Below are 12817 nucleotides of genomic sequence, written 5' to 3' on the forward strand. Positions count from 1 at the left end.
TGTGCTGTGTGTGTGCTGTGTGTGTACTGTATGTGTGTACTGTGTGTGTGTGCTGTGTGTGCTGTGTGTGTGTACTGTGTGTATGCTGTGTGTGTGTACTGTGTGTGTACTGTGTGTATGCTGTGTGTGTGTACTGTGTGTGTGCTGTGTGTGTGTATTGTGTGTGTACTGTATGTGCGTACTGTGTGTGCTGTGTGTGTACTGTGTGTGTACTGTGTGTGTACTGTATGTGTGTACTGTGTGTGTGTGCTGTGTGTGCTGTGTGTGTACTGTGTGTATGCTGTGTGTGTGCTGTGTGTGTGCTGTGTGTACTGTGTGTGTACTGTGTGTGTGTGCTGTGTGTATGTCTCTGTCTATCTGTCTGTCTGTGTCTGTCTGTGTCTCTCTGTCTCTTTGTCTCTGTCTATCTGTCTGTCTGTGTCTCTCTGTCTCTTTGTCTCTGTCTATCTGTCTGTCTGTGTCTCTCTGTGTCTCTCTGTCTGTGTCTCTGTGTCTCTCTCTGTCTCTCTGTCTCTGTGTGTCTCTGTGTATCTCTGTGTGTGTCTGTGTCTCTGTGTCTCTGTCTGTGTCTCGCCGCGCACCCAGCCGCAAGGCCTCGCCAGGTGAGACGCAGGGCGAAGGTGGTGATGGTGTGGTGGTGGTGGTTGGTGTGGTGGTGATGGTGGTTGGTGTGGTGGTGATGGTGGTTGGTGTGGTGGTGGTGGTGGTTGGTGTGGTGGTGGTGGTTGGTGTGGTGGTGATGGTGGTTGGTGTGGTGGTGGTGATGGTTAGGATAGTAGTGGTGGTGGTGTGTGTACTGTGTGTGCTGTGTGTGTGTACTGTGTGTGTGCTGTGTGTATACTGTGTGTGCTGTGTGTGTGTACTGTGTGTGTGTGTACTGTGTGTGTGTACTGTGTGTGCACTGTGTGTGCACTGTGTATTACTGTGTGTGTGTACTGTGTGTGTGTGCTGTGTGTGTACTGTATGTGTGTACTGTATGTGTGTACTGTATGTGTGTACTGTATGTGTGTACTGTGTGTGTACTGTGTGTGTGTATTGTGTGTACTGTGTGTGTACTGTGTGTGTGTATTGTGTGTGTATTGTGTGTGTACTGTATGTGTGTACTGTATGTGTGTACTGTGTGTGTACTGTGTGTGTACTGTGTGTGTACTGTATGTGTGTACTGTATGTGTGTACTGTATGTGTGTACTGTGTGTGTGTACTGTGTGTGTACTGTGTGTGTATTGTGTGTGTACTGTATGTGTGTGTTGTGTGTACTGTGTGTGTACTGTGTGTGTACTGTGTGTGTGTATTGTGTGTGTATTGTGTGTGTACTGTATGTGTGTACTGTATGTGTGTACTGTGTGTGTATTGTGTGTGTACTGTATGTGTGTACTGTGTGTGTGTACTGTGTGTGTACTGTGTGTGTGTATTGTGTGTGTACTGTATGTGCGTACTGTGTGTGCTGTGTGTGTGTACTGTGTGTGTACTGTGTGTGTACTGTATGTGTGTACTGTGTGTGTGTGCTGTGTGTGTACTGTGTGTATGCTGTATGTGTGTACTGTGTGTGTGTGCTGTGTGTGTGCTGTGTGTGTGCTGTGTGTGTGCTGTGTGTGTGCTGTGTGTGTGTGTGCTGTGTGTGTGTGCTGTGTGTGTGCTGTGTGTGTGTGCTGTGTGTGTGCTGTATGTGTGCTGTGTGTGTGTGTGCTGTGTGTGTGTGCTGTGTGTGTGCTGTGTGTGTACTGTATGTGTGTACTGTGTGTGTGTGCTGTGTGTGCTGTGTGTGTACTGTGTGTATGCTGTGTGTGTGTACTGTGTGTGTGCTGTGTGTGTGTATTGTGTGTGTACTGTATGTGCGTACTGTGTGTGCTGTGTGTGTACTGTGTGTGTACTGTGTGTGTACTGTATGTGTGTACTGTGTGTGTGTGCTGTGTGTGCTGTGTGTGTACTGTGTGTATGCTGTGTGTGTGCTGTGTGTGTGCTGTGTGTACTGTGTGTGTACTGTGTGTGTGTGCTGTGTGTATGCTGTGTGTGTGCTGTGTGTGTGCTGTGTGTGTGCTGTATGTGTGTGCTGTGTGTGTGTACTGTGTGTGTGCTGTGTGTGTACTGTGTGTGTGTACTGTGTGTGTGTGCTGTGTGTGTACTGTGTGTGTGTGCTGTGTGTGTACTGTGTGTGTGTACTGTGTGTGTGTACTGTGTGTGTGTGCTGTGTGTGTGTGCTGTGTGTGTACTATGTGTGTGCTGTGTGTGTACTGTGTGTGTGTGCTGTGTGTGTGTGCTGTGTGTGTGCTGTGTGTGTACTGTGTGTGTGTACTGTGTGTGTGTGCTGTGTGTGTGTGCTATGTGTGTGTCTGCACTGTGGTTGTGTGTGTACTGTGTGTGTGTGCTGTGTGTATGCTGTGTGTGTACTGTGTGTGTGTGCTGTGTGTATGCTGTGTGTGTACTGTGTGTGTGTGCTGTGTGTGTGCTGTGTGTGTGTACTGTGTGTGTGCTGTGTGTGTGTACTGTGTGTGTGCTGTGTGTGTGCTGTGTGCTGTGTGTATGCTGTGTGTGTACTGTGTGTATGCTGTGTGTGTGTACTGTGTGTGTACTGTGTGTGTATGCTGTGTGTGTACTGTGTGTATGCTGTGTGTGTGCTGTGTGTGTGCTGTGTGTATGCTGTGTGTGTACTGTGTGTATGCTGTGTGTGTGTGCTGTGTGTGTGTGTGCTGTGTGTATGCTGTGTGTACTGTGTGTATGCTGTGTGTGTGTACTGTGTGTGTGTGCTGTGTCTGTGCTGTGTGTGTGCTGTGTGTGTGTGCTGTGTGTGTGCTGTGTGTGTGTGCTGTGTGTGTGCTGTGTGTGTATGCTGTGTGTGTACTGTGTGTATGCTTTCTGTGTGTACTGTGTGTGTGTGCTGTGTGTGTGCTGTGTGTGTGCTGTGTGTGTGTGCTGTGTGTGTACTGTGTGTGTGCTGTGTGTGTGCTGTGTGTGTGTCTGCACTGTGGTTGTGTGTGTACTGTGTGTGTGCTGTGTGTGTGTATTGTGTGTGTACTGTGTGTGTGTGCTGTGTGTGTGCTGTGTGTGTGCTGTGTGTATGCTGTGTGTGTGTACTGTGTGTGTACTGTGTGTGTGTGCTGTGTGTATGCTGTGTGTGTGTACTGTGTGTGTACTGTGTGTGTGTGCTGTGTGTGTGCTGTGTGTGTGTGTGCTGTGTGTGTGTGCTGTGTGTGTGTGTACTGTGTGTGTGTCTGCACTATGGTTGTGTGTGTACTATGTGGGGAGCGGTGGTGCAGCGGTTAGCGCTACGACCCCAGTTTGATTCTCGCTCACGCCCAGGACCTGAACCGGTCCTGGGCCTCCTCCCCTAGGTCGGCTCGGCCTCAAATGAGTTCCTGGTGCGGTGGTGGAGTAGACATTGCCACTGGGGAGACAAAGGCGGCCGGGCGTGGTGGTGCTGGCCACCCACCCCCTCGTGTGCCACACTGCCGGCAGCCTTCATAGGTACTGCTGCTACTGGGGCCGTCCATAAATGACGTCACGCACCTGGGGGAGGGGGGGGGGTCAGACATTTGTGACGATGTGTGTGACGAGAGGGGAAGGGGGTGTTTGAGAAATGTGACGTCACGTTAAAATGCTGCAACTTTATAAATAAATGTAGACAGCACTTTCTACTTAATTAAATATATTTTGTTGTTTTTTTTGTTTGGGTTTGGTGACGCCAGTCACGTTCAGAAGCTTTCGCGAATTCACTTTTGTGGGTCGGGGTCCGGCCACACGACACCGTGTTATAGCAGCGCTCGGTTCACGTTAGCAAGTTTCACTTTAGAAATCCCTCTCGGGGATCAACTTATCCCGTCATCGTTGTTGTCGTAATCATCATCGTCGTAATCATTGTCTCGAGTGAAAGCGTCTTTCGTGACTGCAGCAGGGATTCATCTTCTTGGTTCTTTCGGTAAAGTCACGTAGAAGGGAAGTAATAAAATAATTAAAATATAAAACATAATAAAATAATTCTCACGTTTCGGCGACAACGCAAGCAGCCGTCCTCAGGTGAAGAACAGGTCTGTCGGAAAGACAGCGTCTGAATGTCTCCCCGACAGACCTGTTCTTCACCTGAGGACGGCTGCTTGCGTTGTGGCCGAAACGTCGTGAGAATTATTTTATTATGTTTTATTTTGTATTACTTCACTTCTACGTGACTTTACCGAAAGAACCAAGAAGATGAATCCCTGCTGTCACGAAAGCTTTAAATCGAAATTTTATCATGTTTTATTTTTATTATTTTATTATTTCCATTCTACGTGACTTTACCGAAAGAACCAAGATGAATCCCTGCTGCAGTCACGAAAGCTTTAAATGGAAAAAGAAAGCTGAAACTCGCCGAGTCCAAGAAACGGTTTCCCGCACGGGCAGGAGGCCGATTCGAAAAGCTCCCAGAGCCTCCGTAACTCTTTTTAAATCCTTTATATTAAGTTCACTTGCTTGCTTGCACGCTTACGACCGTGCAAATCTTTCGGTCGTTTTTTAACCCACTTCCCGTGATCCAATCGAGCTGACATTTTCCACACAGACTCGTTGTGCGTGACAATTAATGTTCGTGAAATTTTTTTTCCAAAACTTTACTCTTTTTAGGACAACAATATTATATTTAATTACCAATTGCTTAATGGTGCCATGCAATCATCTGACCCATAGGTGGCAGCAATCTCAAGCCAGAGGACGAGAGGACTCTAGCCGCCACGCATATAAAGGATTTAGAGTGAAAAACTTTGTTTTTACGGGTTACACTTGTTCAAAACCTCGCCTCCTCCGCACAACCCGGTCCCAACCAGGATGGCGAACGTCCTGATGCCCCCCGAGCCGACGGACGACTTCCCGGCGTGGCTGGAGGCGCAGGGCGTGAACGAGGAGGTGGCCCGGGCCATGGACTCGGAGCTGGGCATCCGGGACTACGGGGTCCTGCGCGCCTGCGTCGGGGACGGCCTCGTGCGTGCCGAGCTGCTGGCCGCGGCGCGCGACCGCCTGCCCTTCGGCTTCTACGCCGTGCTGCGGCAGGTGGTGAAAGCCCTGCGGGGCGACGGGCACCACCACGACGATGCGGCCGCCTCCTACCCGGGCGACGTGACGCTGGGAGGGCTGGTGGACGCGCTGCTCGCTCTGCTCGGCGGCCTCAACCGCGAGCTTCTGCAATGCGTGCGGCGGCTGGGGGAGCTGGACCTGCTCAAGTTTGCCGACGCCGGGAGCGGCGACGCCGGGAGCGGTGACGACGCGGCGGCAGCGGAGGAGGAAGAGATGGCGGACGAAATGGAGCACCGTGGCAAAGCCGGTGAATTAGGCCTCGCGATCACGCTGCTGTGTGTGTGTGTGTTCAAGTCTGTGTGTTTGTGTTCAAGTCTGTGTGTGTGTTTGTGTTCAAGTCTGTGTGTGTCTGTTTGTGTTCAAGTTTGTGTGTGTGTTTGTGTTCAAGTCTGTGTGTGTGTTTGTGTTCAAGTCTGTGTGTGTGTTTGTGTTCAAGTCTGTGTGTGTGTTTGTGTTCAAGTCTGTGTGTGTGTTTGTGTTCAAGTCTGTGTGTGTGTTTGTGTTCAAGTCTGTGTGTGTGTTTGTGTTCAAGTTTGTGTGTGTGTTTGTGTTCAAGTCTGTGTGTGTGTTTGTGTTCAAGTCTGTGTGTGTGTTTGTGTTCAAGTCTGTGTGTGTGTTTGTGTTCAAGTCTGTGTGTGTGTTTGTGTTCAAGTCTGTGTGTGTGTTTGTGTTCAAGTCTGTGTGTGTGTTTGTGTTCAAGTCTGTGTGTGTGTTTGTGTTCAAGTCTGTGTGTGTGTTTGTGTTCAAGTCTGTGTGTGTGTTTGTGTTCAAGTCTGTGTGTGTGTTTGTGTTCAAGTCTGTGTGTGTGTTTGTGTTCAAGTCTGTGTGTGTGTTTGTGTTCAAGTCTGTGTGTGTGTTTGTGTTCAAGTCTGTGTGTGTGTTTGTGTTCAAGTTTGTGTGTGTGTTTGTGTTCAAGTCTGTGTGTGTGTTTGTGTTCAAGTCTGTGTGTGTGTTTGTGTTCAAGTCTGTGTGTGTGTTTGTGTTCAAGTCTGTGTGTGTGTTTGTGTTCAAGTCTGTGTGTGTGTTTGTGTTCAAGTCTGTGTGTGTGTTTGTGTTCAAGTCTGTGTGTGTGTTTGTGTTCAAGTCTGTGTGTGTGTTTGTGTTCAAGTCTGTGTGTGTGTTTGTGTTCAAGTCTGTGTGTGTGTTTGTGTTCAAGTCTGTGTGTGTGTTTGTGTTCAAGTCTGTGTGTGTGTTTGTGTTCAAGTCTGTGTGTGTGTTTGTGTTCAAGTCTGTGTGTGTGTTTGTGTTCAAGTCTGTGTGTGTCTGTGTTCAAGTCTGTGTGTGTCTGTGTTCAAGTCTGTGTGTGTGTTTATGTTCAAGTCTGTGTGTGTGTTTGTGTTCAAGTCTGTGTGTGTGTTTTTTGTTCAAGTCTGTGTGTGTGTTTGTATTCAAGTATGTGTGTGTGTTTGTGTTCAAGTATGTGTGTGTGTTTGTGTTCAAGTCTGTGTGTCTGTGTTAAAGTCTGTGTGTGTGTTTGTGTTCAAGTCTGTGTGTGTGTCTGTGTTCAACTCTGTGTGTGTGTTTGTGTTCAAGTCTGTGTGTTTGTGTTCAAGTCTGTGTGTGTGTCTGTGTTCAAGTCTGTGTGTGTGTGTGTTCAAGTCTGTGTGTGTGTCTGTGTTCAAGTCTGTGTGTGTGTCTGTGTTCAAGTCTGTGTGTCTGTGTTAAAGTCTGTGTGTGTGTTTGTGTTCAAGTCTGTGTGTGTGTTCAAGTCTGTGTGTGTGTCTGTGTTCAAGTCTGTGTGTCTGTGTTCAAGTCTGTGTGTGTGTCTGTGTTCAAGTCTGTGTGTGTCTGTGTTCAAGTCTGTGTGTGTGTCTGTGTTCAAGTCTGTGTGTGTGTCTGTGTTCAAGTCTGTGTGTTTGTGTTCAAGTCTGTGTGTGTGTCTGTGTTCAAGTCTGTGTGTGTCTGTGTTCAAGTCTGTGTGTGTGTCTGTGTTCAAGTCTGTGTGTGTGTTTGTGTTCAAGTCTGTGTGTGTGTTTGTGTTCAAGTCTGTGTGTGTGTTTGTGTTCAAGTATGTGTGTGTGTCTGTGTTCAAGTCTGTGTGTGTGTTTGTGTTCAAGTCTGTGTGTGTGTTTGTGTTCAAGTCTGTGTGTGTGTTCAAGTCTGTGTGTGTGTTTGTGTTCAAGTCTGTGTGTGTGTCTGTGTTCAAGTATGTGTGTGTGTCTGTGTTCAAGTCTGTGTGTGTGTCTGTGTTCAAGTCTGTGTGTGTGTCTGTGTTCAAGTCTGTGTGTGTGTTTGTGTTCAAGTCTGTGTGTGTGTCTGTGTTCAAGTATGTGTGTGTGTCTGTGTTCAAGTCTGTGTGTGTGTCTGTGTTCAAGTCTGTGTGTGTGTCTGTGTTCAAGTCTGTGTGTGTGTTTGTGTTCAAGTCTGTGTGTGTGTCTGTGTTCAAGTCTGTGTGTTTGTGTTCAAGTTTGTGTGTGTGTGTGTTCAAGTTTGTGTGTGTGTCTGTGTTCAAGTCTGTGTGTGTGTCTGTGTTCAAGTCTGTGTGTGTCTGTGTTCAAGTCTGTGTGTGTGTGTCGTCGGGAGGCGTTGACACATCCTAGGAGGGTGTTTTGGTGTCTCGTTAGGAGAGCCGCCACCATCGCCGCCTTCCCCTCCGCGCGTGGACACGTTCGGCAGCTCGGCTCTCGAGGTCCACACGATCAAGACGGAGACCTGCCCAGGTAACCCACAGCACCACCCTGCACCTCCCCTCGGCCACGGAAGGCTACGTACGGTGTGAAAGAAGTTCCGTGTACGTGAACGTGCGTACGTACGTGCACGTACGTACGCACGCAGAGACCCCCACAGTCGCCCAGACTCGTAGACCCACAGAGACACCCATAGAGACATCCATAAACCCATAGAGACACCCATAAACCCATATAGACACCCATAGACCCATAGAGACACCCATAGAGACACCCATAAACCCATAGAGACACCCATAGAGAAACCCATAGAGACACCATAGAGACCCACAGAGATGGCACCCATAAATCCATAGAGACCCAAAGAGACCCATACAGACCTACAGAGACCTATAGAGACCCACAGAGATGGCACCCATAAATCCATAGAGACCCAAAGAGACCCATACAGACCAACAGAGACCTATAGAGACCCACAGAGATGTCACCCATAAATCCATAGAGACCCAAAGAGACCCATACAGACCTACAGAGACCTATAGAGACCCACAGAGATGGCACCCATAAATCCATAGAGACCCAAAGAGACCCATACAGACCAACAGAAACCTATAGAGACCCACAAAGATGACACCTGGTGACCCGGGTTCGATACCCGCTCACGGCCAACACCAGTGACGATTAATCTGAACCGGTCCCGGGCCTCCCCTAGGTGGACTCAGCCTCAAATGAGTACCTGGTGCGATGTGTAAACATCGCCGCTAGGGAGACAAAGGCGGTCGGACGTGGTGCTGGCCACCCACCCCCTCGTGTGCCGTTCCGGCCTTCATAGGTGCTCGCTAACAGCACTTGCCCCTACAGTCTGTTAAGGCTATACGGGGGATCTTTGTCTGTGTCTCTGTGTGTGTCTCTGTGTGTGTATATGTGTCTCTGTGTGTGTGTGTCTCTGTGTGTGTGTGTGTGTCTCTGTATGTGTATCTGTGTGTGTCTCTGTGTGTGTCTGTGTGTGTCTCTGTGTGTGTCTCTGTGTGTGTGTCTGTGTGTGTCTCTGTGTGTGTCTCTGTGTGTGTCTCTGTGTGTGTCTGTGTGTGTGTGTCTCTGTGTGTATATCTGTGTGTGTGTGTATCTGTGTGTGTCTCTGTGTGTGTGTGTGTCTCTGTGTGTGTCTCTGTGTGTGTCTATGTGTGTCTCTGTGTGTCTCTGTGTGTGTCTCTGTGTGTCTCTGTGTGTGTATATGTGTCTCTGTGTGTATGTCTCTGTGTATATATATATATCTGTGTGTGTCTCTCTCCGTGTGTGTGTGTCTCTGTGTGTGTGTCTCTGTGTGTCTCTGTGTGTGTGTGTCTGTGTGTGTGTGTGTATCTGTGTGTCCGGCAAAACAACCTCCTACCTCCTCGCAGTGCCGGACGGGCAACACTGTCGTGGGCAGTGCTGTGGGGGGAGGGCCAATGCCCATTGGCCTCTCCCCTCATGGCGTCTGTGACCACCACAGTGGCTAAACGGGGGCTCTGGACGGGTGCGAGGGGCTGGTAACCCCTCGACCTTCAATTAACCACCACTAAACTACGAATTAAACATAAACCTGTAACTAATAAGCTTGTGCCGGAGGCCCCGGGGGGTCAGGCTTTTATGACGTCTCCTGGCCAAACCCCATTTGGCGGAGCCAGGAGATTGAATTTTCACCCTCGGGGCTCCTCCAGAAACAACGAAAAACCATTGCGGATGGCCACGTGGAATGTTCGAACGCTCACTGCGGAGGAGAGGCTGCCACTCCTCTGTCGGGAGCTGGACCGGTACCGCCTGGATCTTTGTGGCATTCAGGAGGTCCGGTGGACCGGTTCTGGATCCTGCCACCATGAGGGGTGGACAGTCCTCTACTCGGGGCAGGAGACTGCCAAACAACAGGGTGTGGCTCTTCTTCTGAACAAAAGAATGAAGGGGACGTGGGAGCGTGGCGGTGAGGTGTGGGAAGCTGTAAGCCCCAGGATACTTTGGGCTCGCCTTCCCATCAATCAGAGGCGAGGAGTGGTGGTCGTGGTTACTTATGCCCCCACCGAAGACGAACATCCGTGGAGGGATGCAGGCAAAGCCGATGAGTCAGACGCTTTCTATGACCTCCTGTCACAGGTGCTGGCTAAAGTGGCCACTCGGGACAGAGTCATCTTGTTGGGTGACTTCAATGCCCGAGTTGGTCATGATGCTGGCACCTGGTCTGGAGTGATTGGAAGGCATGGGCCAGATCAGCTCAATAATAACGGTAGGAGGCTGCTAGATTTTTGTGCAGCCCATGGGCTTGTAGTTACCAACACGCTCTTCCGGCATCGGCGCATCCACACAACATCATGGATACATGCCGGGTCCAAGCAAGAACATCTGCTGGAATACATAGTGACGGACCAGCGGATGCGAGCCCATGTCCTTGACACCAGGACCTACCGTGGAGTTGATCTGCCCTCTGACCATCGACTAGTCATCTGTAAGATGCGCCTGCCATTTTTCCACTCCGGTGGTGGGTGTACACCCAGGACCCCATTCAAACCAAAAGTGGCCTGGTCTCAGTTAGCTGATGAAAGTTGCAAGCGAGAATTTCATCATCGCTTGCAGCTGGGGTTGGCATCGTCCCCCACTCCACCTGATGTCGAGGGTAAATGGGCGAGGTTTAAGACTGTGACTCATGCAGCTGCAATGGCTGCTTTGGGTACGCGGTCCAGACCTCCCCAGAAACCCTGGCTGACAGAGGAGGTGTTCAGGTTAATTGAGAAAAAGCGACAGGCCCACTCTCATCGCCTACAGCATCCCACGTCAGAGAATGAGGAGGTTTACCGCAGCCTTCGCTCGGAGGTTCGGAGAGCCGTAAGGCGCTGTAAGGATGGGTGGTGGTCGCGGGTTGCTGAGGAGATGGAGTCTGCCTCAGTGGCCCGCGATCACAAATCACTTTTTAACTCCATCAAAAAAGTAACCTGCAGCGCCACACCTATTACCATCATTAGAGGAAAAAACGGTGATCCAATCTCCGACCCCCAGGAACAGGTTTGCAGATTTGCTGAGCATTTCTGTGAGGTCCTGGGGGAGGGAAAATCTCTCAGCCAGGAAAACATCATGGCACAAAGTGGGGATAACCCTGCTGAGGCTGCGGTGCCTCAAATATTGGAAGAGGTCACCCCCTGTGAGTGGCTGGCTGAGGTGCCAGCTGTTGAGGAAGTACTGAGGGCGATCCGGAGTCTGAGACCAGGGAAGGCACCGGGCAGAGATGATCTCCCAAGCGAAATGCTGAGGGAGGGTGGCGTTTGTGCACAGACTGCCCTATATGACATCATAACAACAGTCTGGACCACTGGCCGGGTTCCGCAGGACTGGAAGGATGCCCTGGTGGTCCCCCTCTTTAAGAAGGGGGACCGTACCGACTGTAACAACTACAGGGGCATCTCACTCCTCAGTGTGCCGGGAAAGGTCCTGGCAAGGATTATTCAACATCGCCTTGCTAGGCACGCTGAGGAGAGGCTTGCGGAGCCCCAATGCGGTTTCAGGAAAGGGCGGTCCTGCACAGATGCCATATTTTCTGTCCGTCTGCTACAGCAGAGGTGTAGGGAATTCCAAAAAGACCTACATCTCTGCTTTATTGACCTGGTCAAGGCCTATGATACCATCAGTAGGACTGGGCTCTGGGTTGTTCTTCGTGCTTTCGGAGTCCCTGACCCTCTGCTCACGATCATTAAGGACCTTCATGATGGTGAGCGGGCCCGGGTAAAACTACGTAGCCGGGAGTCGGAGCCTTTCCCTGTACACCTTGGGGTGCGACAGGGATGTCCTCTGGCTCCCACATTATTTAACATCTATTTCGACTGCGTAGTTCGTGAAGCCTTCAATAGCTGTACCGGGGGAATTTCCATTTGGTACAGATATAATGGGAGGCTGATCGACGCCCGGGTGCGATCAAGGGATGGCTCCCTATTGGTCAACCACGTTATGTATGCCGATGATTTGGTAATAGCTGCTCATTCAGAAGAGGAGTTGGAGACGCTGCTGCTGAGACTGGAGCATGCCACTAAGAGGTGGGGCCTTACCATCAGCCCCACCAAAACTAAGCACCTGCCTGGGTATTTTGTACCATCGGACACTCCACCCCCACAACTCCCAATTGGTGATGGGGCAGTTGTGGAGAGAGTGGAGAGTTTCCCATACCTGGGCAGTGTGCTTATGACCGGCTCCAGTTTATCAGCAGAGGTCTCACTCCGAATCAGTCGAGCGGCAATATCTTTTCATCGGTTGCGTAACGCTGTGTGGAAGCTTCCTGGTCTGTCGCTCCGCACGAAGCTTCAGGTCTTCTCGGCCACGGTCATTCCCTCCCTTCTCTACGCTTGCGAAACGTGGACCCCCCTAGTGGAGCATCTTCGCCGGTTGGAAACATTTAGGCTGGCCTGCCTACGATCCATCCTGGGTTTAACCAGGCTGGATTGTGTGAGGAGCTCGCAAGTCCTTGAAAGATCTGGGCAAAGTCCCATCAGTGAGCTCCTCCGGCAGGCAAGGCTGCGTTGGCTGGGTCATGTAGCCCGCATGCCCAGCCACCGCATGCCTAAACAGCTTTTGTTCGGCCGGATCGAGGGGGCTAAACGGGCGCGGCACGGGCTGGAGAAGAGATGGAGTGATGTGGTACAGGAGGATGTGGAGCTGAGTGGACTTGCCGATGACTGGTACCAGCGGTGTCAAGATCGGCCTCAGTGGAGGAGGCTCGTGAAGGACGCTACTGGGCAGTTGGAGGCAGTCGCCCTCCAGCAACAACGGAGGGCGGAGGAGCAACGCTCACAACAACGAGCGGAGCGCCGGGTGGCTAAAGCACAGCAAGTTGGTACAGTAGGGGGCACAGGTGGTGCATCAGCCAGTCATCTCGGTCATCTCGGTCAGTCGACCCGTGGCACCTGGGTCTGCCCCGTGACCTCCTGCCAGCGGGCGTTCGACACTTCACGTGGCCTCAAGGTGCACATGGCCTGGCACAAGCGTCGTGGTGACGTCACCGCCACTTAGTGGCGAATGGCGGTTGTTGTTGTTGTTGTTGTGTCTCTGTGTGTGTCTCCGTGTGTGTGTGTCTCTGTGTGTGTGTGTGTCTGTGTGTCTCTGTGTGTGTCTCTGTGTGTGTCTCTGTGTGTGTCTCT

At 50.7% G+C, this 12817-nt stretch overlaps 1 protein-coding gene across 4 annotated transcripts in view; it reads left to right on the plus strand.

Moving 5' to 3' along the window:
- The first annotated feature begins 350 nt into the window (after positions 1–350).
- LOC144952218 (uncharacterized) overlaps positions 351–12817 on the plus strand; it is a 17539-nt gene continuing 5072 nt past the window's right edge. For 2 of the 4 annotated variants that reach the window (XM_078882659.1, XM_078882633.1), the window contains exons 1-4: positions 351–602; positions 3298–3462; positions 4794–5287; positions 7581–7700. In XM_078882659.1, coding sequence (XP_078738785.1) covers positions 4795–5287; positions 7581–7700 — 613 coding nt within the window. In that variant the 5' untranslated portion in view covers positions 351–602; positions 3298–3462; position 4794. The remainder of the gene's footprint in view (positions 603–3297; positions 3463–4793; positions 5288–7580; positions 7701–12817) is intronic. The other 2 variants (XM_078882650.1, XM_078882641.1) reach the window with 2 other exon arrangements.

This window comes from Lampetra fluviatilis, chromosome 3 (assembly GCF_964198595.1).
Source record: "Lampetra fluviatilis chromosome 3, kcLamFluv1.1, whole genome shotgun sequence".
NCBI classification, from domain to species: Eukaryota; Metazoa; Chordata; class Hyperoartia; order Petromyzontiformes; family Petromyzontidae; genus Lampetra; species Lampetra fluviatilis.